Source organism: Arvicola amphibius, chromosome 13 (assembly GCF_903992535.2).
Source record: "Arvicola amphibius chromosome 13, mArvAmp1.2, whole genome shotgun sequence".
Taxonomy (NCBI): Eukaryota; Metazoa; Chordata; class Mammalia; order Rodentia; family Cricetidae; genus Arvicola; species Arvicola amphibius.
Genome location: NC_052059.1, coordinates 35,154,417 through 35,182,099, shown reverse-complemented (window position 1 = coordinate 35,182,099; position 27,683 = coordinate 35,154,417). Strand labels below are relative to the sequence as shown.

The following is a 27,683-nucleotide window of genomic DNA, read 5'->3' as shown; positions in this document are numbered from 1 at the left end:
CTTCCTCTTTCTTCACACATTAGCCATGGGGAAATCCCCACTGGGCACTATAAGAAGCCCTGGGCAGTGGGAAGCAGCCAGCATCTTAGGAAAAAAGGCAAGATGAGTTACCGACTTGACTTTCTGCTGCTCCTTTTGCCCTGCCTTGGCGCTGCCACCACGAGTTCAGAGGCTCAGACCACCTCTTTCCTGAAGCTGACTCCAATAACGCCCCAGGCTACGCTTCCAGGAGCCACATCTTGGGCAGAAGGTGGTACTGTGTCACAGGTGAGGAAGTTGCTGGGTCTGGGTGAGCTATGTTCAGTTCCCTTCCTCTCGCTTTTTGGGGACCTGAATACAATTTCATGGATGACTAGACCTGAGCACTTTCAAGGATTTATGACCCTTTCTGTTCACTGTAGATGCCTGGGAAATGAATTAAAACCCGGGCGAAGTAATTAAATTGTTAGCAGGAGAGACAACATCCCACTTTCCTAGCTAATGCATTTGGGAAAAGGCATGTTCTAAAGAGGTTCTCCACCCGGGTCAACCAGTAGGATCGGCAGTGAGGAGAATCCTAAACATTCAAATGCCTTGGTGCTAGCCGGCACAGCTGTTTACAACTCAGACGTTTGCCAAGTCCAGTTGGTTCTAATATGTAGCCTGGGATGGGAGCTTTTAGGAATGAAATCCCACGAGAAGCCACTCCAGCAAAATCTATTCACCTGATTTGCTGCCTAGAGGGAACCTTTGGGGGGTAAATAATACACTCCGACTGAGCGAGAGTCTCCATGCGGCATCTGGAGCCCTGTCAGTTCCTCTGCATCTCATTTATGAGGAAGATGGGTCATGGGTCCAAGGACACGGCAAGGTCAGTAAAATGCTTTCTGCAGTAGCGTGAGGACCTGTGTCTGTGTCTCTGCCACCCGCGTAAGAAGCCCGGCAAGGCAGCACCCGTCTGCAGTCCCATCACGGGTTGGAGGAGGCAGCGCCCATCTGCAACTCCATCATTGATTGGAGGAGGCAAGGACAGGAGGCTTACTTGCCAAGCATTCCAGCCAATCGGTGAGCTCCAGGTTCACTGACGGGTCTTATCTCAAGAAAAATAGGGTGGCATGTAGAAAGACATCCACTACCTCCCCATCCACGTGCATGGGCATACGCGCACACAAGCACATACACCTGTCCGCACACACAGAGAACATGGGCTACAAGGAGAGCAGTTATTAGTCTTAGGGAAATGCCATTACATATGGAAATGTCCCAAGGGACTGCTAACTTTTTTCAATCTCTGTTTCTTTTTTCTTTTGTGTCTTTACTTTTATTATAATAAGAGAAATAATAAATGACATTAATTTTTGCTCTGAAACTTGTGAATTTCATGAAGTTCTTACTTAATAAGTAATGTAGCCACGAGAAGCATACATAATTATTTCATATTTTTCTTTAACAATGTCTTTTTTAATTAATTAGTGTCTTTTTTTAAAAAAATAATCTTTTCTCATTTTACATACCAATCCCAGTTCCCACTCGCTCCACTCCTCCCATTTTCTCCACCTCTCCCCATACTCCACTCCCCATCCACACCTCAGCGAGAGTAAGGCTTCCCATGGGAAGAGAGCACAGTCTATCACATCACTTTGAGGCTGGACCAAGGCCCCCTTTTCTATAAGGAATGGCTGGGGCTATCTCCATTGCCAACAACTGCCACCCTGAAATGAGCCGACAAAGGCTCCTTGTATTCCAGGAATGGGCCTGGAGAGGCTCCCTCTGTAGAGCGCACAGATTGCCTGATTCTTTGGGGGATGAGGCCTCTTTGGCTTTCCTTTAAGAAAAAAAGAGGCATGGAGAAGCTGAAGGATGCAGGACAGGAAACAGGTGCCCACTTCACCTCGAGCCCTTTCTGCAGAAGTGTTCCTCCCAGGCTAGCCTTGTGGCAGTGTGACTTTGCTTGAGGGCTCCTAACTCCATCCAGAGTTCCTCCTGTAGAGCGACCAGAAATCATTTCAAGATCCCCTAGCCAGCCACTTTCATGAACTCGAGTGGAAGGATAAATAGGCAAAGGGGAGGGGGAGCCTTCTTTTGGAGTGTTCCATTAGCATCATTAAAATGTGCAGACAATGAAAATGTGATCAACAAATGATTTGGATGGGGCCTAGATGGCAATGACGTCAGAAATAGCCAATGGGTGCCTAACAAGTGCCGAGACTGGGTTAACACATCTACAGCTCATTCAACGCCCGCTCTAGAGATGTTGAACCTGAGGTTTACTATGGGGAGGTCATGGGCTCGAAGTTATTAAACTGAGAGGATTCGTCACCCCAGTTCAGCCTGCTCCTGCTGGTGTAGTTGTTCCATTCAGGTTTAACTCACTTCAGAGAAACCTGTTGTGAAAATCATTTCTTTGTATGCTTCTTTCTGTATTTCTGGGGGTACTGGAGAAAACTGCTTTTAAAAGGAGAAAGTTCAGAGAGTCACCATCACACACCAGCCCCTCAAGTGTCAGAAATCCCATATCGACTCTTATCTTGTGGTACTAAATTTCTGGGAGCAATTAGGATGGGTTACCCTTTTCTGTTTTTTGGCAAAGTGAGGTTAACAATAACAATTTGTTATCAAGCTTCACAACCAATCAAAAGTCAGCAGTTGGAGTAATAGAAAAAATACCAGTGAAGGGACAGAAAATTTAAAGTGCCCACTCTCTGGTAAGAAGACAAATATTTAAAAGTAAGTAAGAACTAGCAGTTAAATTGTACTTAGAAGATTCAATTTCTTTCATCATTTGCTTATCTGCCTGTGGTGAGTGAGAGTCAGCATCACAATTCCAACTTCCTTTTTTTTTTTTACAGTGCACCAGGTGTCAATTCCACTATCAACCTAATTTTCTAGGGCTGGCTGTCAGCTTGATGAGCTTATTGGGAAGAAGTGGAAAACCCTTTTATAACTGTCATTGAGCAAGTTCCAAACGTATCATTTTCTGTACTTTCGGAACGCCGAGCACCATGATTTTATGTCGTGAATCTTTGTGGGCGCTTAGACTTGGCTGCTAATTAGAGCCAATTGCGACCTTAAATCACAAATGTGAGTCCCACCGTCTGCTGGCAGGCTCAGAACACCGTGTAAGCCTCCAACGAATCGGCCACTTCCTTTCTCAGATCTCGGGAAGGCTTCTCATGGTCACAGGCAGAGTTGGAGCCACAGTGGTCTGCTGTGGTCTGTGTGCTCTTGTCACCAGAGTCTGAGGCTGCTGGAAAAGCCCCTAGGGCAGTCAGAAAGAAAGCGAGCCTGATTGGACCAGAATTGGTTTTAATCAGCTTCTAATTCCAGAACACGGGGTATTGTAGACCTTAGTAAATGTTAATTGAACATTATACTGGGTGAGAACTTAACAGAATAGTCACTTTTGTGGGGCACGCCGGGTCCTCCTCGCCTCCACAAGGGGATTACACATCCCTCCAAAGGCCAAGGGGACAAACACTTGTCTTTGCGTCTCATTCCCCACATTTCATCCATGTACTTTAAGCATTCACCGCAGAGAGACTCATCACCATTAGCTTCATTGTCTTTGAATTCCAGGACCAGAAATATCTCTAATGGGAGACACTGATCAAACTTATGGACCGTTTTGATGTCAGCTGAGCACGCTGGGCTGATGATAAGCAGGATGGAGTCCAGAGCACTGGGACAGAGACATTCAATAGAAGCCGGTGGAATGACTGTCAGCAGGGCTCATAATTATTTGCTTGTCTTTCAGGTGAACTTCAGGACTGAAAGTTGTTAGCTAGTGGTTCCTAGTTGGTTGTCTAGAGACTTTTTGGTGATATCTGCTGTTTCCGGAATTGACAGAGCTTCTCTGAGAACCCCAGGAATGGTCCCCCATGTCTTGTGATGCTAATTAACCTCCCCTTGTCAATGCAGTGCAAGATTTTTTTCTTTGCTAGACAGTTATTATGATAAGGTATTTCTTTAAAAGCCTGTAAAAAAAATCTTGGCATGCCTGTACTAGAATCTTTCTATCTTAGATGGAGTAGTAGATCTCAGTTTAGTAGAATCCAACTTTCCTACCACATCTCCGACAGGTTCCTGGTATATATTGTCAAGTCCTTATTCACTCTTCGCAAAGACCCTTCACATCTCCACTCTAACCCCTTGCTTGCATGTGCAACATAAACCTGCTGGGCTCCTACCCCTCACTCCCTAATTCCTACAGATGGAGGGATCTGATTGGATGAGAAAGGATGGTCTCAAGATTTCTCCTGGCACAGAGGGCTGGAAAGGCAGCACAGTGGATAAAGTACTTGCAAACCCAGGACCCCCAGTTTAAAAACCAAGTGTGGTAGTGTGGGGTTGTTGTCACAGTGTTGGGGAGCAGGATGAGAAGGATCTCTGAGGCTCACTGGCCAGCATCCTAGCCTACTTGGTGAATCCAGGCCAATGAGAGACTGTCTCAAGAAAAAAAGGGAAATATTGCCCAAGGAATGACAGTTGGGGTTGTCCTCTGACGTCTAAGTCTTACACGCACACACACACACACACACACACACACACACACACAGTTCATTCTTATAATCTTAGAGAAGCTTAGATTCATTTAAAAACCACCCACAACCACCACCCTTTGCAAGAGCCTTAATTAGCCCAGAGGTCACTGCTGGACTAAATCGTAATTACAGGAGCATCTGGGCCAAGTTTGTTCAGGGGTCATGGAGATCAGTGGAGGTGACTTGTGTGTGGAGCAGCCACGCTCAGCGGCAGCCAGCGGATGTGAACTTTGAGACGAGGCTGGAGTCTCTCCAGACTCTGAAAACCCTTCTCCTCCTCGGTGTCACAGAGTCCCTTCAGGCTGCTGCTCCGTAGGTGAGCTCTGGGCTGGCCTTCAGATGAGATCATTAAAAGGCACAGCCAGTTGGCTGGCAAGGCTCACTCTGCAAGGCAATGGTAGTAATGAAAAATGTTAATTGTGCCAGGATCCCCTTGGGGTAGTTCAAAGGGGACAAAAGAAAAACAGAATCTTTCAAACCTGTCATTTTAAAATATGCAGTGGCATCGAAGTGTGAGCCTGAATATCTTACAGAAACTTCAAATATTTTAAAATGACTTTTTTTCCCCTTGCAAGTAGTAAGCTAGAGAACTTCTATTTGATAAATTTGCAAGAAACCTCTAAACTCATATACTGCTCAATTTTTGAGCAAGTAGATGGTTGTTTCCATTTGGAGAAATGTGAGTTTTTGTAATTTCCCAGCTGAAGAGAGGATTTGAATTCTCACTGGAATCTTTACCACGGTCCACAAACCTTCACGGTTTCTTTATTCTAATTGGGATGAACTGGGCTGGGATTGGAGTAAAAGTGTGTGTGTGTGTGTGTGTGTGTGTGTGTGTGTGTGTGTGTGTGTGCGTGCGTGCGTGTGCATGCATGCGTGCATGTATGTGCACGTGTGTGTGCACTTGTGAAGACTAGTAGAAGGAAGGATAAAGTGACCGCACCCAATCACCTGTCACGTGGCAGAAACTCAGAGCTCATCTCTTGTCTTCTTCAGTCAGGGTCTCCGAATTTCATAGAGGAGAAAACAGACTTAAGGGGGTGTCACATCCAGCAAATGGAGGAACAGAAAGATGTTCAAATTTAGGAGTCTCTCAAACTTAGCCCTCTTGGCCCCCTTTTAGTTCCCTTTCTTTGCACAGAGATAACGGTGATTTCTTTAGGACTCCTCAAGCATGGAGAATCTTGCTTTGGATGTAAGCTGCGGACAGAGGCTTAGCCAGCAGGTTGAGATGGGGGTTGGCTCGTCTCTGTGACACTGTTTATTGATATGTGGGACTATACTTGTTGCTTCTGGCCACTGTTTTGCCAACCCAGTTTCTGTCATTCCTGTTTCCTAAAAGGTTCCTTTCCCAGCTTATCACTGACATTTGCTGTTTATTATTTACAGCCGTTTTCCAGTTTCCTGGGCTCTGTGGACAAGCATGGGACCTGCCAGTGTTCTGTTTCCCTGCCGGACACCACCTTTCCTGCTGACAGAGTGGAGCGCTTAGAGTTCACAGCTTACAACCTTTCTCAGAAGTTTGAGAGAGAGTTTTCTAAGGTAAGTGTTTTCTTTTCTAACAGAATCTTGATTTGTAGTAAACCCCTGAGTTCCTCTTAGTAGAGGGTGAGAACCCAGGAAGAGTGGGATGGAGGCTTGGCACACCGTGGAAGAAGTCACTGCAGGACTCTGGTCCCCACACAGTGGGAAAGCTGGAGACCCTCTGGCCCTGCTACTCTGATTGCTTTGTGGTTTCTTCTCATTGGCTCTCACGTATCCTTCCGGCTTTGACTAGTTTCCTCTCCCCTCTCCTTCACCCTCTTGAGTTCTGTTTTCGTTCCCTGTTACTCTTTTCTTCAATTCTTGTTCATTCTAGTTTCCATTGGTTTCCTATTCACTCTGCTGTAATCCTTCCTCTTGTTTATCCTTCCGAATCTTTCTTTCTTTTACTTTTTGGTTCTTTTCATTGTTGTGCTCTTGTTGGTTTTCTCTCACCTTTAGATAGCTCTTTCCTCCTCCTCTTTCTTTTCTCCTTCGAATCTTCTGCTTCCTGTTCTCCATTTTCCTTCCCACCTTTCTTCTTTCCCTCATTTACTTAAATACATATATTGAAATCTGTATAAATTCCTTCCCCCTCTTGCTTGGTGGTTATTTTTCATTGCTAGAGCAGGAATATTTCATTCCATGCCATTTCATCCCACGTGTCTCCCATGAGACTCAAAATTGAAGGCTTCTTTGGCAATTTGAATGAAGATTAATGGGTCTCTCCGGCTTGGGGGAAACCCTGGCTTGAACCTTCTGGTCTCAGCTCTGCGTAGCCAGAGGAATTCATTCTAAAGTAGTTGTCTTTCTCTGAGCCTGCTGGAGGCATGTGTCTTGCCATTCCAATTTCAACCCCTTCCAGCTTTTTAGCCAAGCTACAAATCAATTAGGAAGGCTCCTGTTTTATGCCCAGGTGAAGTCCAGGCTAGAATATAATCACATTATGCATTATTTAATACAACCCCATTAATTTACAAGGAGTTCTGACTTTACTGCAGCCTTCCAAATAAGTTTTCCTGAGCAATTTAAGTATAGCCACCTCAACCTCCAATATAGTTATCCTTTCAGACAATCAAATATATGGTGAGCCTGAGACCCTGCTTTCAATCTGAATTGGTAGATAAATATTCTAAGTTAAAATGAGTGGCCAGTAAAAATGTGTTTGACTACTCCAGGAACCTGGCTTCTTAAGGAATAAAATGTCCTTGAATTAATCAGCAGAAAAGGCATAGCACTAAATTATAAATTCCAGCCATTAATATTCATAGCCTTATTCCCGCATAATCAAGTAGAGATAAGAAGTTATGCATAGAAACATAACAAGTAGAGGAAAATCCTAGGTAAAGGTCTTTTTCAGTTGGAGTCATTTGCTTTGAAATCATGGAAACCACTGATTTGCGTGTCATCTTTGCTGGCAGGAGCGTGAAGGGCAGTTTGAAACCTCAAGCTGCTCCAGAGAAAGCATATGGCTTGCCAGGTTTGTGAGTGGGGCATTTAGTTCCAATGTATGTGGGGTGGGGCAGGTGACCTCTGCTTCGCTAATAATTGGCAGATAGAAGGGTGGGAAAAATTTCAGTTCTGAAGGTATAAGTGGTTTGTCCCTCCCCCACTACCAACAGAAAGAAAAAAAAAGAAAGAAAAGAAATGAAGGCCTAACAAAGGAGTTTACCGTCAGCAGAGGTTTGCATTGCTGAGTTGTCAGGGCAGATGACACCAGTGATAATAGTGACAGCCTTCATTTGTTTTTGTCCAAGTGCTTTTAGTATGCCTGTTCTTTCAAACATGCCTTTAAAGGACATAGGCCGCTTCCCCTCGTTTCCACTTTCATGACAGAAAATTCAAGGTTTGCACAGACAGAGGGACTTTCCTGAGGTTGTCCTTCTCTTGGCTGCTATAGGAAGGTCAGAGATTTGAGTCTTCAGAATCAAGCTGGATCTCTTTCCTCTGTCCAGGCTCCTCTTCTGAGAAGTCTTCTGAGAAGACTCAAGACAGGGAATAGGTCACTTATGCCTTCAAATCCCAAGTTATCTCTTTAGCCGAGGGCTTCTGGATTTCTGGGTGAATTATTATAGCTGTCCCCAGGCTGTCTTAGAAATCACCATTTATCTAGGGACCTGGGCAAGTGCCCGTTCTGAGTAGGTGAAAGCTGGAGACTGCCTTCCATTAATTCCTTATCTGTCAGTACACAGGAAGTCAGGAAGCTGTCTCTGCAGGAAACACTGAAAGCCTTTTAGACTTTTCTCTTTCTTCTGAGACATCCTGTGTGATCATACTTAGGAAGGAGATGTCACAAAAGGCAGCTCAGGTTGTTTTATTTTATTTTTTTATTTTTTGCTCTTTCTCTCAAGGTTCTTGGTCTTTGGGGCAAGTTATTTAATAGGACACATTGCTAATAGTTGTGCATGCATGAGAAGGCTTAGGAAGCCTGCGAGCTATTTGAGCAACCCATAAACAATATTGACTGAGCAAGGCTTTGTGCAGTGGAATAAAAGAAAATTAAAGGGTCAGATTGAAAAACACCGAAATAACCATTTCTCTATTAATTTCCAGAATTTATAGAGCACCCATTAGCGAGGCCCTTAATGTACATCAGCTCCAGTCTCTACAATGATCTTGCAGTCTTGATGTCATTACCCTTGGTGTGGGAAGCTTAGTAAAGCTTAGAGAATTTAAATGATTTGCCCACTGGGTACTGAAGTTATATTTGAGCCCAGGCAGTTCTTGTACCAAATACTGCATGTTTTGATGATATTTTCAGGGTCAATTAACCTAATTGCATTTGCTTTTAAGGGTATGTTGAAAATAACAGTATGTTTCAAAGTCCATTTACTTATTTCAAGTAATCTGGCTATAGTTATAATCCTGGGTTTTAAGGAACTGACAGAACTATGAACCAGACTAATTATTTAGCTGAATAACGGATGCATTATCTCCTTATTTATGACAAGACCACCTTTTTTTTTTTTTTTTTGTAAGAAAGAACAGCAGTAGCCGGGCGGTGGTGGCGCACGCCTTTAATCCCAGCACTCGGGAGGCAGAGGCAGGCGGATCTCTGAGTTCGAGGCCAGCCTGGTCTACAAGAGCTAGTTCCAGGACAGGCTCTAGAAACTACAGGGAAACCCTGTCTCGAAAAAAAAAAAAAAAAAAAAAAAAAAAAAAAAAAAAAAAAAAAAAAAAAAAAAAAGAAAGAAAGAAAGAACAGCAGTCACCCAAAGCCAAACTCTAAACCAACTTTGATTATTTTTTAACTCCACAACATGGCTAAGTACATACAAAACAGAATAATGTGGAAGCTGTAAGTGCCGCCCTGGTGATCTGAAGGTGAGCATGGTAATGCTCTCAGCCTCACACTTGCTGCAGTGGTGAAACGGGACAAACATGCTGTTACAGCTGCATGTCCTCTCCATCTTAGACCCTTATTCTAGCCAGCATGTTTGTACAGCATCCCTGGCCTCCAAATGCCTGTAGCACATACTCAATTCTCCAGTTGGGACAACCAAAATATCTCTAGATATTGCTGAGCATTCCCTGGAGACAAACTCCCTGATTGAGTCTCCTCTCTCTGTTTAGAACAAGCATTCTATCCAGGAGGAAAAAAGTGTGCTGAAGGTACCAAATGCCAGTGGTGTGGGCCTGCGCTTGGGTATGCTAGTCTGCCATGACCAAGCTGAATCTACCGAGGGCAAACCTTAAGATCTCAGAGGTGTCTGTGTTATCTCTGTGCACAGAATCTGTACAACTGTAAATTTCGCATGAGAAGCCTTTCTGGCTCATCTTCAAATTTTCTCCTGCCCACCGTAACTGTGGATAATTCCAGTTTTTCCTGAAAATCACCCAGCTTTCCTCCAAATGTCAGCAGAAAGGATCACCCTTCAAAGTTTCGTGCCGGATTTAGAGAGAGACCTTTTGTTTTGTAACTGAACTTGGGGCAGACCCAGCGCAAATTCCCACAGGTCATACACTCCAGGCCATGCCTTGGTTTTCTGTGAGAATGAGGGGGACCTCATTTTGTTTAGCAGGGATGACAGTCACATCACTCATTTGCACAGAACAGTAGCTATAATGCGATACCGAAGTGTTCCAGGAAAGCTGAGGGTGTCTCATTTGTTCCAAGAGCTCGCAAGGCCAAATGCCAACAAGCACACTCATTCCTCAAACCTCCATTCCTGTAACGGACTGTGCATTATTACTATGATTTCACCAGAGGCAAGGCTTTATGGCCAATTTTTAAAAACGAAAATGGAACCTGAGTACCTTATGTCTGTGTTCATTTTTTTGAGGGTTAGGGGTCTTGTTTTATGCACCTCCTGTACTCTTTATTAAACCTATATCCACCAAAATATCATGATCCCTACCAGCCTCCAAGTAATGGGGCATCTGATGGCAATGAACACCACTCGCCGGAGGAGATACAGTAGCAGTGCCAAGGGCTGCAGTTCCAACGTTCGTTAGAATTCTCTTCTGCTGATGTCCTAGCTCTGAAGGTCTGGGGCCCATGCATCTATTCTAATTTGCATGGTGGGGTTAAGTGGAAGGGCTACAGTGACAGGAGTTAGGACAGCCTTTGTCATTAGAAAGACCACAGGCCAACATCTGTCTGAATCCATCCAGGCCCTTGACATTAGGGCAGTTTGGGGAGAAGAATTACTTATGCTCACATTTCAGCAACTTTTTAATGAGCAGTTCTTTGAAAAAGCCATGACATTTCTTTTAGAGATCAGATACAAAAATGTGTCGCCAACTGTTTATTGAAATATCCTTTCGGAGATTCCAATTATACACTCCACCGCCAAGGGAATTTTTGGAAGTATTTTCACTTAATGATCAGACATTCAAATATATGCAACAAATGTGCAATTTAAAGGTCTGATTGCAATAATCAGTTCTTGGAATAAATGTGAACTCACTTAATGAAATGTGCGCTTTACAGTTGTGCCTACGCGCACACATTGTATAGTAAGTTGGGTCCTTCCTTATGCCTCTTTGCAAAAGGCAGAGGGCCTCAGCCTTCTTGGCACATTACTCATGAGGAGAGGAATCTACTCAATGTATTTCTCTTCTTCTAGGACACACCGAGATTTAGAGAGAGTAATAGCTCTAAACAAAAGGATGGTAGAGGCAATGATTTGTCTCCGGAGAATGTTTAATATCTTGAGATATTTTTGGTTGTCATAACTAAATACCCTACAATTCACTCTATGACTCCACCCCCCAAGAAAGAGACTTGCTTAAAATGTCATAGCACTGAGGCCAAGAGACTCTGATTTAGAGCAAATGATCTGAGAAGATAGATGACCCCAAGCAGTTCATTCCAGTGAACTAGAATCCACAGACTTTAAAAACGGAGTAAAGTATACACACATGCTATTTCCAGTGTAGTTAAGTGTGGCCCCAAGCCACAGTAACATGCTAGTTTTAGTTGGCATTTGGATAAAAAAGGGTAGCTATATTTTGACACACTCCTTTGCAGCGATGACGAGGATCAAATGATCTCCACGCATTGCGTAGTGGAGGAAGGCTCTTTGCTGTCACTCTGTGAGTTGATGTAAGATTTTTGCCTCTCCTCCAGGTGAAGGAGTATGTCCAGCTCATCAGTGTGTATGAGAAGAAGCTCCTGAACCTGACTGTCCGAGTAGAGGTCATGGAGAAGGACAGTATTGGTTACACAGAACTGGACTTTGAGCTTATCAAACTAGAAGTGAAGGAGATGCACAAACTGGTCATACAGCTGAAGGAGAATTTTGTGGGAAGCTCAGAAATTATTGACAAGCTGGAAGTGGAGGTAAGGAATGACTCACTTCTTAGTATATCTGTGTCTTTTGTTCAGGGACTGAACGGGTGCTATGACGTGGGATGCTCTCTCTCCTCAACCCTAATTCTGCTCCTGTCTCAGGACCATGAGGCACATCTGTGTTCTGTTTTGGATAAATGTCTATAGTTGTTAATAAGTTGAGTGTATTGGGAACATGTTGACTGAGAAGCAGATGCTGGACACTAAGAATTCTGCCCCAGAAATGAAAGACTTTTATGTTCTTTAGAAAGTGAGGAATTAAATCAGAATTGGCCATGTTAAATAAGATATCTTCTCTGTCTTGGACTTTTTCTCATGAGACTAGAAATATAATTTGCCTGATTGTGGATACCTTCCTTTTTTGAATGACCATTAATTTCTCTTAGAATTGTTCTCCACATACTTAAATTACGTGTATACCAGGCCTTATATAGATCTGCTTGAAACTGTTTTGTACAAAGGTGATAGATATCAATCAACTTTTAGTCTTCCACATGCAGCTATCCAGTTTGACCATCACAATTTGTTGAAGATGTCTTTTCTTCAGTGGGCATTTTCTGCTTGTCAAAAATAAGCTGTCTCTTGTTGTGTGGTGTTATATCCGGTCTTCAACTCTATTACATTGCTCAATAAGTCTGTATTTATGCCAATGCCATACTGTTTTCTTATTACTGTGGCCCTGCAGTACATTCTGAAATATGGCATGGCAGTGTGTCCATCATAGATATGAAACAACTTCTGATGACATATTGCTACACCCTAGACCAGTGCATCACTCAACACTCAGCAGAGAAGCTTCTTCTTAGAGATGGGAATCAACACAGAGGCTGACAGCTGGACAATGTGCAGAAATTGAAAGACTTTGGGTTGTTCAGGTCTGAATGAGATGTGTTTGCCACATCAGTGCCCTCACTGCTCAGGGATCTGTGGAGAAAGAGGGGGTGGAAAGATTATAAGAGGCAGAGGTGGCAGACAGTTTTAAGGAAATAAGAAGTTTCCAGAAATAAGGTAGAGCTGCTCCTATGAGCTCACAGGGACCGATAGCATGCAGAAGACCTGTGCAATCTAAAACTGTTTAAAAATCTAAGCATGACAGAGGGGGAGCGGGCACAATGTCTCACCTCTAGCTAAGAAGCTGTTTGTAAATCATAGCTGCGGAGAGAGGAAAATTAGCTTTCTTTAACTGAATGACACTAGGCACATCAACCACACTCCAGAACAATCCCATGCTCAGGAGTGGATTACCAACACAAATTGGACTCCATGTTTTTAAGTTGCTTTTTTTCTTTTTCTTTTGTTCTTTAAAGAGAGAGAAAGAATATGAAGTTGAATGAGTGGAGAGGGTGGAGGAATATTATAAAAATATACTATGCAAAATTCTCAAAGAATGACTTGAAAAATAAAAACATGCACGAATTAAGCAAAAAAATAGATTGCTTGTGAATATGTTTCTGCAAAGTCTTTAAAGATCTGTGGATAAGATTACCATATTAATGTTATGGTTGGGTAATTTAACATCATCCAGAATTTACCAGCACAGTCATGACATGGGCTATAATTGAGAATTCTAGTTACATATTTTAGGATTTACATTTTCCCGAGCTTTCACCATTCATTAGAAACTTAATTATAATACAACATGAGTAAACACGAGTTTATAGGGTAAGGTTGTTAGAAATGAACTTTAATGGACATTTGTGAATGCCTAGAGTGGGCCTGCGCGCTGTTATTAAAGCTGTTAAAATCTTTGCCATTTTCTTCTTGTCACACACGTTGCCTGAGATGTGACAGGCATTCAGTCTAAACCATAAAATGTATTCTTCCAAATGAAACCATTCAGAAGAATCTCTGGTGGATTCTGTAGCAACGTCTCACTAAATGACAAATTCAGCCCCAGAATGTTTATGAAAGAAATTGCACAATAATATAAACTCACTCTGATTTTTTTTTTTATTTCCTTAGATAAGGAATATGACTCTCCTGGTAGAGAAGCTGGAGACGCTAGACCAAAACAACGTCCTTAGCATTCGCCGGCAAATCTTGGCTCTGAAGAACAAACTAAAAGAATGTGAGGCCTCTAAAAGTGAGCTTGTACCTGCCACGCCCCCTCCTCCTGCTCCCGGTAAGCCTGCTCACTTGAGTGAGACCCCCAAAATGAGCCTTGCGTTGGGTGGGGGAAAGAGTTGAGATTGTAGTGATGGAGGAGTTGTGGCACTTTTGCAGTTCTGAGTTCACTCTTCCACATTTGAGATCTTCCCACCTTCGACTAGTTCTATTATCATATGCTGGGGTTCACAGAGGAAAAGTGAGTTCTTAAGAACAGAATCCACTAGTTATACACATTCCCATTGCATTTACCTATCAGGTAAAACCTGTCTGAAGGCGAAAAGAGTTATGGGACCAGGGATGGCATAGCACATAGGATCTATCTTTCTGTGGTATTGCCCTCTGGTAGATGGAAAGGGCTGATTGGCTCATTTATGTTATAGGCTGGGTGTGCGCCTTTGTTTTTCTGCCTTTCCTTTTTCCTGCCCTCTCTTTCACACTGCACATCACCTTTATTCCTCCCTGAAGTGCATGCTGGGTACCCGCTGCAATCTGAGTGCTGGGACTCACTGAGAATTACAGGATGGTGGATTCATGCACCATGGACATGTGTTGCTACCTACCCATCTAGCAGGATGGCATCTCACTTTCCCCTAGGTTAACTACAGAACAGTGTGTGTTAGGGGAGGAATAGCAGGTGTTGAATTCATCCCTGAATGGAAACAGCGGAGTGGTGGCTTGGAGAGAATAGCTTTGGAGTCCCTGACTTCGCCAGCTATGTGGCTGCAGAGAAAAGATCCTCATCTTATTTGTAAAATGGGAGAATAATTGCACGCACCTTATAGGGTTGCTATGGGGATTAATGAGGCAGTGCTTGGGAAGCTCGGGGCTCTGTAATCAGCACCCATACACCGGCAATGGATATTATTAGTAATCATGATAATTGAAGTGAAAGCCTGGCTGTGAACAGAGATAGGGCTAAATCCCGCTGCACTGAAGTACCTCCCTCCGGCCTCTCAGTCACAGAATTCAGTCCCATCCTTTAGAGCTTCCACACCGAAGAAACTTCTCCCATGGTCTTGAGCATTTCTGCTGAATGGAAACTGTGGCTTGTCATCCAATTGTGAAGCCTTCATTATTTTTATTTTTAAATAAATTCCAATACTCACCAGCCTTTTCCTTGGGACTGTATATTTTAGGATCTCACCAACGTAACTGATTTCTTTAAGGCTTCAATTAGGCTCGGGCTGTAGTTATAAGCCTCTTGGTCTTGTTCAGGGGACATGGTCCCTGCAGTTGTGGTCAGAGGTCTGTTCTAATATGACTGACAGAGGGTGTCTAGGCCAAAGATCGTGGTCTGTCTTCAGAGACAGACACGGATCCGTGTCATAATCACGCCAAAAGTGGGAGCTGATTCTGACGGACCGTGGCAGCCTTCTGAGGCAAGAGTCAGAGCAGTGTCACAAGTGCTGGCCTGGATGAGCAAGGAGCCCCCTGCAAATGGGTTTTTCCTGGCACAGGTCTCCAGTCTCCATTTGGAAATCCAGCACATTTTAAAGCAAGAAGGGTTATTCATGCCCATCCTACTTACCTCTGTGATATTTTAATGGACGGGCCTGCGTCTGAAGCATGTTGCTTTTTTATTGAGGGCACACGGGCCCTCAGTGACCGAGTTTATGTTGTCATGTGTCTGTGACCTCTGGTCATCTCAGGACCCCCTGATAACCTGAGTGGTCAGGTGGCAGTCACCTAACAGTGATGGTGGGGGAGGAAAAGCCATTGCTCCTTATTTAGGGAAGAAAGTGAGCAAGTCTTCTGAGTTATTTTCTTTTGCAATGTTTGCGAACCTTTCCCCCAGGCCTTCACAGTTAGACTGGTGTGGACTCTCTCAGCCCAGCTGTGTGGTTTAAGCAAACTGAACCCAGACTCCCACTCACTTTCTCACAACCTTGGCTGCGTCTGGAGCCCCGCCAAACCACTTGGCCCTCCTCCAGCTTTGTTCATATTATATTTATGATGTTTATATTAAACTGATTTCTGTCATGTTTTTAAATCAATTTCTTTCACTTGCTCTCTGTATGTTTGGATTGCTTGATAATACGGAACTGGGAAATTCCCAGGCACCACCAAGTCGTGAGCCTGTGGAGGCTTTAATTAAAGTTCCACACCATGATGGGACTTTAAAATCTGGCCTGTCTGCCTTTTTGCACTGCAAAGTCGCAGAGAACCAAAAAAAAAAAAAAAAAAAAAAGACCGTATGTGAGTCTCAGCTCTAAATAATCCTGCACCCTCTGGGCTCCACCCTTACAGCTGCACTTTGCTAACCTAGTAGTCAGCTTGAACTTAAATGCAATATATTTTGTCTTTAATAAAATGCTATGCATGTTTTTGTGTAATATGTATGTGCACATGTGTGTATGAATGCGTGTATATACATATTCCTGCAAAAAATTCTCTTCCTGCTTCATTTTTCAGAGCTTTCTAACTTAAAGTAATTGGTCATCTGTTTATTAACTCCCCCTCCCTCAAACAATTGACTCCAGTCTCTTTTCTTCCTCTGAATCTAAATGGCAGAAGCATACTAGAGAACACATGATGAGAATTCCCAGGAGTCACTGTTTTGATTGAGGAAGTTAGACTTGGCAGGTACATAGGAAGTATTCTGTAAAGGGTGGGCAATTGAATGGGACATAAAAGCCATGGGGGCATGCTAAAATCCTAAGACATGGGGGACACGCTAAAATCCTAAGACATGGGGGCACGCTAAAATCCTAAGCTTAGAGATACTCAGAGAACACAACCAATGATTCAGAATCCATTTGCTTGACTCCAGTCATTCTGCTTGCCCAATTCTTTGGTTGTTTTGGATGTTTTGGAGACAGGCTTTCATTTTGCAGTCCAGGGTGGCCTGACATGCACACCAAGCCTATATCCTAAGGCTTCCTAGTAGTGGGCTACAAAGTATGAGCCACTACAACCTGGCTTAATTGCCTAATTCTTACAAGTTAATCATATTTTTTCCTAGTCTTGGTACACAGACAGCTTAGTTGTCCAGGTGAGAATCTGCACTGACAGACCCATAATTAAGTGTTCTCTGAAGGAATACCATTCTGGCATTTAAAAAATCCAACTCCATTAGCTTAAAAAGTGAACAGAGCCACACTATGAGACTGCCAGGGAAGGAACTAATGGATTTCATGATGAAGAAAGTACCTTTGCATAAAGAATCCCCTGCCCCGCATTCTATAAATAAATCAGACATGTAGCATGGCTCTCTAGTGTTTTGCCAATGAGGGTTGGGTTTAATGATTTGCTTAGTCTTTTATTTCTTTATTCCCTTGTGTGATCATCCCTCTGTCTGCTAGACTGCTAGAGACTACCAGAATGGGTGAAGAAATACCCAGACACCATAACCCAGAAAACAACCATGTAAACCAGAACCCGTATGCTGTGATTATGATGGTGGTGGTTACTATTGATTGAGTTGTATTTACAAGCCTGTCTCTGTTCTTTCCAACAATCCTGTGGGATAGGCATTGCTTATTTAACATAAAGAAACTGAGTCTGGGATGTCTAAGCTACTAGCTCCACGATAAACAGTAACCAAAGAGTAGAGTCAGGATTTAGATCGGAGCCCATCTGGTAACATCATCTCTGTACCGGGCTGGTGTATGTCTGTAGTGGCTCTAACAAAAGGGGTGTCCCTGTGATTTCCAGAATGACAAAGTAGTTCCAGCAAGGAACTCAATTGATTAACTCCCAGTTTTACCTTTGCTTCCTTGCTTATGGAGTTGCCATAAGGACACCCTGGCTCCTGAAAATTTGGTGCTCTGTTCTCTCCCACCAGCATATGTGAAATGATTCACTGGCCCCTGAAAGTTCTTGAATTATGAGCTGGACCATTGGTCATTGCCCAAGGGTGCTGGTGAAGTTGGGATGGGAAATGGGTAAGAAATGGAGTATATCCAAGACCTTGACATGAAGACAGGAGCTAGGCGGGGCATGAAATAAAGATGTGGAGTGAGAGACCCTTGCAAAAGGGATGGGAGGAGGGGGTCACTCTGCTGAGCAGTGGTAGTTCCAGCCATTGGAGAAACCTACCACCCCACCACAGCCCTTTGCCTGACTTGTCTCTTGTTACCACTGTACTGGAGCCACAATCTGTGATGCTGACAATAATGCTTTTTTTTGGGGGGGGGTCCCTATTTCTATTTCACTTTGACCAGGTCCAGAGCACTAGAAATATCCAAAGGAGGTAGAAGATAGAAGGAAAGAAACAAGAAAGGGAAAGGAAGTTTAGAGTGTAATCTATTTTAATACTTCTGTTTCTGGTCAGCATAAGAAAAGATAAACCTTCATTGTTATCAGTAGGAACACTGTTAGTGCTAGATTTGAAGTAGCATTATTGTTTTAATGGTGTAATGTTAGCAGTATTAATCGTGTATTTTGGTTCCTTCTTGTCTAAAGATTTCACATTGAAGACCGAAGAGTCTATCTTTAACCCCCTACTAATGTGAGGATAAGTTATATGCTCCATCAGCTTTTCTGAAATACTGTGTTACTGTTGGTTTGGGATATTTTCTTTGCAGGAAAGTCAGGTTCAATGAAGCAGGCAATCCTAAAGTCTTCCAACCTGAAACAAGAGAAGTGACTTTCATTTCCTCACAGTGAAATGTAGCTGTATAAATAAGCTTTCTGCTAGGTATTTTAACCGGAAAATCCAGTTTTAGCACATGGAAATCATTCCAGTTTTTGTTATCATTAAACCGAACACACTGCTAACTTTATTTTAATAATTCATGCATTGTTTCATAAACAAAGGCAAACAAGCATTCATCTGAGAGATCACTTTTAGGGGAAGAAATAATAATTTATAATTTTATTTATTATTTCTTTAGCAGAGAGCAGTCTCTTGGCTGAACACACGTTGCTTTTTTATTTATGAAATGGTGCATGCATTATTAAAATAAACCTGTGACTGTGTTCTGTTTAATGATATGCAAAATTATTTGAGGTTGGGTGTAGTGTGGTTTTATTTCTCTACCTGTTGTATGGTTGGCTGACTTTCCCACCGACTGTGGATTTATGAGAGCATTTAAAGAGCACGTATTTAATTCTGGGACTGAAAAGTCCCAGCAGATTGGAAAAATAAAAGCAGGATTTCTAGTAATGGTTTCACCTCCCAGCAGTCCTTGAGTAAGGAAGGGAGAGGGCGAAGCATTTAGCAAGGAGGGGAAGCAGCCAGTCGCTTGGCTCCCCTTACTTCCCAGAGCTAATCTCAGGCAGTTCTGTGGAGCTCGCTTTTGCCTCTAGTTTAGGCTTGTGCCCTCCATGGCTCCTTGATTCCATCCAGGCACTTAGAGCCAGAGATAATATTCATATTCTGCCTCTTTCTTCTTCCCTCCCTCCATCTTTCCCTCCCTCCCTCCCTCCCTCCCTGCCTGCTTCCCTCCCTTACTTCCCTCCCCTTCCATAATCCAAGTAACAAACAAACAAAAAATAACCTCAAATGTGCTCCAAGTTGGATTTTTCTTTGTTATCCAATATAGTAGCTTACTATTTTTTTAAAGGAGGATATTTGTTGTAATACCAGAGAATATGTGTTCAGTTCTTTGGATAGATGTCATAAAAATGCTAGAGGAATTTTATTTTTATTTTTTAGCCTTTTTTTTTCTAGTTCACAAACCCTTTTGGTTGGCAGGCATTTCAGAGGGTATGCAATCAAAGGGCCAGTTGCCCAATTCTAGTCTTTTAGCCATGGGTTACATGGAATGAAGAAGACTCAATGGATTGGCGCTTCTGGTCCCACTTGATTGTACACATTTTGACAATGTCTGCGTCAGAATGGGAAGGATGAAATACTTGCCTGCCCTCCTATGGCGCCCTAGCATAGGGAGTATGAAGAAGGGGACTCATCTCAAAGCTCTGAGGCAAGATGCTCACCGGGTGATTGATGTGAATGGGTGTGGTTCTGGGAACAGATTAGGCAAGTCCATTGCAAAATGACTGTAGTTCCTCAAGGCTGAGAAGCTTGAGAATCCTATCATTAAAGGACTATTTGACCTCGCAGATGCTGTTTTTATTACTTCCTTTTCTGAGATTAGCTCACAGCAGCATTGGTACCTGCTGTGGATTTATACTTGGGATCCCAGGGAAGGCAAGGAGACTCCCCCAGGGTCTATCTTTCATTAATCCCAGATTTTCCTAGGGCTGACCCTGTGAAGTAGCTCCTTTGGCTTTATGAGGAAAGGACATGTTTCTGGAATGGTATTAGTGTCTCAGTTTTGCTCCAAAATTTAAGATACTTGCAAAATGCTTTCTGGGAGAAGAAAATATATGGAATATCAACTCTCTCTTCTCTCTGAGATCTCAAAATTTAAAATATGGCTTTATGTAGTTATAGCACATCCATTTTCTAATTTGAAAACCTACTGATGAAAAAAACATGAGGCAATTCTCTAGATCTGGCAGTGGTCTCAGTGAGGCAGAAACAAAGGGTGCTCTTCCCCTTCAGAGCTACCACTGAGGGTGAGCCGTGATGGAGAAAATGGCGAGGCTTGATTTTGGTTCTTAGGATGTTAAATTGTTTAAGCGTACATTTTCTCTAAGAATGTCTTCTTTTTTTCTCCTTTTTTAGGAAGCTGCAGTCATGGTGGTGTGGTGAACATCAGCGCTCCCTCTGTGGTTCAGCTCAACTGGCTAGGGTTCAGTTATAAATATGGTGCTTGGGGTCGAGATTACTCTCCTCAGCACCCAGAGGAAACTCTCTATTGGGTGGCTCCTCTGAATACAGATGCCAGGGTTCTAGAATATTACAGACTTTATGACTCACTGGATAATTTGTTAATCTATTCACATTCTCGAGACTATCGCATGCGCTACGGCCAAGGGGGTGGTCTGGTTGCATACAACAACAACATGTATGTAAATTGGTATAATGGGAGGAACATTGCCAAAATTAACCTGACTACCAATGTAGTTACTGTTAATCAACCTCTCCCTATGGCTGCCTACAATAACCGCTTCTCATATGCTAATGTGAATTGGCAAGACATTGACTTAGCTGTGGATGAGCAAGCACTGTGGGTGATCTATGCCACCGAGGCCAGCACAGGGAACATAGTGATCAGTAAACTCAATGATACCTCTCTTGAGGTGCTAAACACATGGGTTACCAAGCAGTACAAACCATCTGTTTCTAACGCCTTCATGGTCTGTGGAGTTCTCTATGCTACCCGCACTTTGAACACCAAAACAGAAGAGATTTTTTACTACTATGACACAAACACAGGGCAGGAAGGCAATCTAGCCATTCCAATGAGAAAGATGCAGGAAAGAATTCAGAGCATTAATTATCATCCCATTGACCAAAAACTTTATGTCTACAATGATGGTTATCTTCTGAATTATGATCTTGTCTTCTCACGGGAGTCCAGGCAACCTGTCTAGGTGTTAGGGTGAAGGAGAAATAAAAGTTGGTTGAAAATCGCCTTTTCCACATATTTAGACATCTGCAAAAGGAAATCCTGGAGTGTATTTCTTTGGAGTGATGTTTAGTAGAGATATATATAGTTCTAGCACAATAGAGACCTAGCATATTTCTCTCAATTTGACTTCTCTTGGGGACTATCCTCCTCTTTGGATGGATTTAACAACTGAAATAAGGTCCTTCTGGGTGAAGCTCTCAGAGGTTAGGGGTGCTAACTGTCTAATGAAGTCTCCAGTGAGGTGAAATCTGGAAATTAAGGAACTTAAGGGGAACTCAGTGTGCACTCTGGGGATTCTTTCTTGAGGAAAAACATTTACGTCGTCATCTATCCTGTAGCCCATGGACTTGTCCACGGGGGAAAGGAACCCGGGGCTCAACTAGGTAGATTAACATCAGAAGGTGAACAAGGGGCCAAATATCTATCTTTGATTCTTTTCACTAGCTCTTGGGACCTGCTCCATGCTTCCAGGATAGGTAAATGTGGCACCTTACATGATGTCTGTTAGACATTTTGAGTTTTCTGGACTAAGAAAGAAACCTTTTGTGCATTAAGTTAACCAGTCCTGGAGGGGATTTCAAATGACAGACTTGGCTCTTGTTTTTCCCAACTCTTCACCTATGTAACACAGTAGAACCCTTAACCTCGTAATTCAGTTCCCAAGGCAGCCATAATATTAGAAGCGAAGTTAGCAACCAGTTGCCTGTATCTACGGCTTATGCGTTTTTCTTAACCATTGACTAGCTTTCTACAGGATAGATATAAGATAAAATTAACTTTACTTTGTCTTACTGTGCAATTTTGGTTTGCATAGCATCAAGACTGTAAAATAAATTCAGTTGACAGTGGCAAGGGGGTGGCATTTCTAGTTGTATGATAAAGACCTCAGAGTAAGCTGGATCACTTCTCTCTTTAAGTCTGGAATTTATAAGGAAGTGAAAATTTGTTTTTCTACAAAGTGCTATAGAAAAGCTCCTTGAAGTATCTGGTTAATCAGTGCAGTGGTTAAGAGCCCGGCGGGTACAGATGTTCCAGCTGCTTCAGATGGCTCCTTCATATGGTCTTGGCTATTTTGAATTGATGTTCAAATCCTAATTTTTAAACGCTGTACTCCTATTTTTTAAAATAAATGATTAAAGTGTGCATTGAACCAAAGACTGTTTTAATCTCTGATTTTAATTTTAAAAAGGCAGACAGACAAACACCCAACTTAAGGCAGTGACCACATCCTGCTATGCCGTAAGGACAATGTATATCTCCCAAACATCTGCATGCATACCAATAAAAAAAATATCAATAACTTTTAGAAGAGCCAAAAGTGGATGAGTCTTCCTTGTCCATTTCCCCTTGAAACATTTTTTTTTTCTGGCAGCTTTTATCATCCAAGTCCATTCCATTGTCTTCAGGGATGTGACCTTATGGGCTTTTTAATTTGCATGGCTGACCAGTTACTTTCCATGCTAGACTATATTTGGGTGACTTATTTTCCTTTCACAATTGTGCTCTTAACATTGGTCTGAAAACCTCCAGATCCTTCTCCAATAGTAGGTGTTGGAAAGAAAACAAAAGGACTAAGAGGCTTCATTAGAAAAAGAAACCTTTACCAAAGCGGTGCATGAGAACGCATAACCCAAGTGGAAAGACAGAGAAACTAGGCTATTTATTCTTACCAAATTCTCACTTTAAATACATGCCAAGCTGTTTTAACCAACCAGAAGCTCTACTATTTGGTATTTTTAGCAAGATTGTTTTTTGATCTGTTCATCATAGAGCTCATCATAGAGACAGGTATGGCTTTCCAATTGTAGCAGGATATGAAGATAAAGACACACATGCCATCTGAAATATAGGTTAAGAACAGTGATATTATATTTAATCTGGCTTAAAGCAATTTTCCAGATGAGTGTTTCTGTTAAGTACATAGAATGACCTCTGAAAATTCTGGAAAGGAGGCAGGGAGCCACGGTAACCCTAGCAATCAGCTTCTCATTCAAACTGCTACAGAAATGTTTGCCTGAAAATTCCCTTCAGACCCTCCTTCCTACTGGCCATGGTGTGTCAGCTTGCAATGACTGCCTGCAGAAAAATCTCTCCATGGGGAAGGCCGCACGATGGAGGGGTTTTCACTCAGGGGTTTTTGCAGTGCAGTTCCACAACAGAAATTTTAGTCCACACTTTATCAGCCACTGTCTGTTTGAATCACGTAATTTGTATACATGACTTTGAGATTTCTATTTTAGGTGTCCTTGTGTGTGCAGGTGCTTGCACACGTGTAGATGGGCATGCGTGTATACGTGGAGGCCAGAGGTCTTTGGGCATCGTTCATCAGGAGCTGTTCACTTTGTTGCTTGAGACAGGGTCTCCCACCGGGCCTTGGGCTTGCTGATTAGTCTAGGCTGGCTGGCCAGCAAGCCCCAGGGATCTTTCGGTCTCTGCCTTTCCAGTTCTGGGGTTACGAGGGTGCCCCACCACACTTACCTTTTTCCATGAGTGCTAGGAATCAAACTGAGGTTCCCATGCTTGCATGGCAAGCACTTATTGATTAAGCCATCATTTCAGAGCTTCCTGTATGCATACATACTTAAATATTGCTGACGAATAGTTTATATGTGCATCATAATTAGGAAAGAAAACATTTCTTTCATACTTTAAAAATGCGTCTCAAACCCTTTTGACAGTCAACCCCTCTCCCACATTTCAGCCTCCATACCACTAATTGGTGTGGTACACTGGCACAGTCGTTTTATTTCTTTTTCCAGAAGGACACTGAGATGGAAGCCTTTTGAGCTGGCTCCTGTTGAGGATAACTAATGGGTTTGAGTTACCCTAGGGCTTTATCAGAGCTCTTGAGGCTTCTATCATTTTCCGTCCTTTTCCTTGGGGCTGCATAGGGGCCTGTGGGGACCCTAAATGTCCCCTAGTGGCTTGGAGCAGCCAAGAGAAGGGGTTCTAGCTCTCAGCTGTACCTCTAAAGCATGAAAATTCCCTTGCTCTCAGCCATGCAGAGGCTTTTCCTCAACTCTCCTCCCCCTCATGCCATGAGCATCTCTTACTCGGGAGATTTGATGCTAATTCGTGACACCTGGAGTGTCTCTGAGTGCAGAGTCAGACAAGGCTGGTTTGATTTTTCTACTGGTTATTAACAGGATGGCTGTGGGCAGGTGTCTTTCACATTCCTGTGACTCAGTGTCATTTTCTATATGACCATGCTGCATGAACACCCAGATCAGAGTCCTTTTAGGTGAATTAAATGATGCTAAGCATATAAACTCTTCTCCGGTCTGTGCTCTGTCCTTCACAGTTACTTCTGTTTCTCCTGTTAGATTTTCGCTTTGGAGTACTCATTGTGTTGACAAGGTAAAAAGCTAAGTTCGACTAGAGGTTACATTTCTTTCTGTGATAACTGTTGCAAGCAGTTTCCTTTTGAGCAGGTACATTTTGGCCTGGAAAAGTTACAAAGAACATTCTCTCTTTGTCCTTGCATCCAAGATTGGTCCTTAGACTTGATACTTCCGGTGCTTTGACTCGAAAAGACAGACCTACAAGAGCAGTAGCAACCAAGCCCATTGCCATTTTCTTTTTCATTTAGCTGAAGGCTGGCTTCATCATGCCCTGTGGATCAGCTTAAAATAGATGCATATGTTTTCCACTTGCCTTGCTCTCATCAACAGGGATATCCGTCTTCAGTCCAGGGGAGGGTATGATTTTGCATGTCACCTTTAGTTAATTATAGCTACCCTTTAAGGATTTGTTAAATTACTAACCACAGCGGTGGGCCTTTTCTTTTTAAGCTGTGAACCACTGCAAAGGGAAAGCCCCACAAAAGAGGGACAGGGGACAGTGTGCAGCGACCTTCAGGATGACGTAGTTAGGATCTGGGTCTGAGCCTATCCTCTTCTCAAACAGATGTCGCATCATGAAGAGTGATTAGCCTCCTGTGTTCCTGACTATAACATAAAACAAAAGGGTGAATTGCAACATACGAGAAACTAAAAGGCAAGCACATTTCTAAGGCATAGTCCCAACCAGGAAAACAGACCAGCTGGCCTGGCTCATGGGGAAAGCACACTATTTAAGTTGTCATCTCATTGCCAGGCTCCACATTGGCCGCATGGGATGTGCCCATTTGTCTCTGAAATTTGCATCTGTTCCTGGAGCTCATTCAGGGGGAAACCACTCTTGGAATTGAGATCCATGGAGGAGAAAGACGGCTTTCAGTCCACCGAAAGAGGATCCTTTTCATAGTGTGTCACCCCAGGATTTCCTCAAGGCAGGATCCCCATTATAAGGATGAGTTTGCAAACCTCAGTTCCCATGAGAGTTACTAAAGGAAGACCTGTGTGATTGGGGACTTTCAGGCGCCTTGGATCTCAGGGGATGTAAAGGTAACTGAGGATAAGATGGAGTGATGGTTAGGTCAGGGTTCACATGCTGCCAAAGGATTCCCTTCCTTCCTTCCTTCCTTCCTTCCTTCCTTCCTTCCTTCCTTCCTTCCTTCCTTCCTTCCTCCCTCTCTCCCTCCCTCCCTCCCTCCCTCCCTCCCTCCTTCCTTCCTTCCTTCCTTCCTTCCTTCCTTCCTTCCTTCCTTCCTTCCATCCCCATTTAACTTTCTTGAAAACAATAAACAAACATTAGGCATACAACTTTGATTGCGTTTCCATTGCGGTGCCCTGTGAAATGGTCACTGCTTTTGGGCTAAATTAGCATACCCATCGCCCCACATAAAGAGTCAATTTCTTTCTGTCAGCCAACTCTATGTGCTTTTGAACTGTAGCCAGCAATCCTCTCTCTGTGCTTGGATTACTGGGATTGATCTCGGGGCCTCACACATGCTAGGCAGTGGGTGCTCTACAATTGAGTTACACACCCAACCCTCAATATTGTTTTTATATAGGAATTATTGGTGACTTGCTCTAACTTTTACCTTAGTGGCTATTATCAGATAAGTTTCATGGTAAGGATAGAAACAGTTTCTGGAGTTCCACTACCTTTATGAATCTAGCCTGATTAATTTAGTGGAGCTATGACCAAATCCTAGGCAAGACAGCTTAAGGGAGAAAAAGTTAATTTTGGTTCATGGTTTAGGAAGGTATAGCAATATGACAGCAAGGACCTGGGAGTGACTTTGGTAGCAGTAGTGCCTGAACACTGCTAGCTTGCATCTCATCAGCTCAAAAAGCAGGGAGACACCCTTAGAAACAGGGACCCGACTATAATCCCTGTTCTAGTGTGGTTTCTGTTGCTTCAATAAATATCATGACTAAACCAACCTGGAATTATTTCAGTTTACAAGTGATAGGCAGTCATCGAAGGAAGCCAAGGCAGAAATACAAGACAGGGGCTTGAGGCAGAAACCATGGAGGGACATTGATTACTGGTATGCTTTCACTTTAATGCTTGGCCAGCTCATATGCATCCCAGGGCTCATTAAATAGGGATGATGTTGCCCACGGTGCGTAGGGTCCCTTGTACGTCAATTAGCAATGAGGAAAATTCCCCACAGATATGACACGGGCCAATCTGATGGAGGCAATCTCCCAGAGTCCCTCAGATAACCCTAGACTGTGTCAGTTTGAATGATAAAGCTAACTAGGAGGACCCCTAAGGCCTGCCCCCTGGTGACCCACTTTCTCTACTATGCAGCGCTTACTAAAGGTTTCATAACCTTCCAGTACAGTGCCATTATCTGGGGACCAAGTATTCAAACACATGAGCCTATAGGGACCATTTTCCGTTCAAACCACCACAAATGATTTGGCACAGCAGCCCGCTTTTTCTCCTTCAGTTCTGTGGTGCCCACATCACCAGTTTATCTGCATCAGTATTTCTTTTAACTTCTTTCTTCTCTGCTTCATGTCCCAGTTGCGTGTTTTTCTGGTGCCACCGGGACTTATTTTCCCTTCCAAAATGACTCTCTCCTAAGCAGCGACTCCAGGACTCCGGCTTGTTCTATCTAGCCTCTGAGATCACTGGGATCACTGTCCATACAACGCAGCCAGATAGGACAAGAATATGAAGGCTCTTACGTGGAAAGTTGACTCAGCCATGATCTGAAAGCAACGTTCATCGTTCCTGTCTGTATCTGTTAGCACAGGGCCACAGCCACCTGCCAGGCAGGGTGGGAAATCTAGTTTACTGCATACAGAGCAGAAAAAAAATGGCTTTTGAGTCATCAGTTTGCTTTACCACTGTAGGTATTACAAGGAATGGATCTGATTTAAAGAACTGCTTTGGAAATTATAGGGAAGGCGGAGGTGAAGCAACCAGAGACTACCGTTTAACATTTGACTTTGGGGTCAGGCTGCTGCTACAACC

General features: G+C 43.1%; 1 protein-coding gene across 1 annotated transcript; it reads left to right on the top strand.

Annotated features, from left to right (window-relative positions):
- The first annotated feature begins 102 nt into the window (after positions 1-102).
- Positions 103-21,330, top strand: Olfm4 (olfactomedin 4). Its single transcript, XM_038310700.1, has 5 exons — positions 103-267; positions 5,910-6,062; positions 11,614-11,826; positions 13,798-13,957; positions 20,519-21,330. The coding sequence occupies exons 1-5, from the start codon at positions 103-105 to the stop codon at positions 21,328-21,330; spliced, it is 1,503 nt and encodes a 500-aa protein (XP_038166628.1).
- The last annotated feature ends 6,353 nt before the right edge of the window (positions 21,331-27,683 follow it).

Coding starts and splice junctions, on each gene's coding strand:
- Olfm4 (XM_038310700.1), top strand. CDS start 103: ATGAGTTACCGACTTGACTTTCTGCTGCTCCTTTTGCCCTGCCTTGGC. Junction 6,063..11,613: donor TTGAGAGAGAGTTTTCTAAG/GTAAGTGTTTTC, acceptor CCTCTCCTCCAG/GTGAAGGAGTATGTCCAGCT. Junction 13,958..20,518: donor GCCCCCTCCTCCTGCTCCCG/GTAAGCCTGCTC, acceptor CTCCTTTTTTAG/GAAGCTGCAGTCATGGTGGT.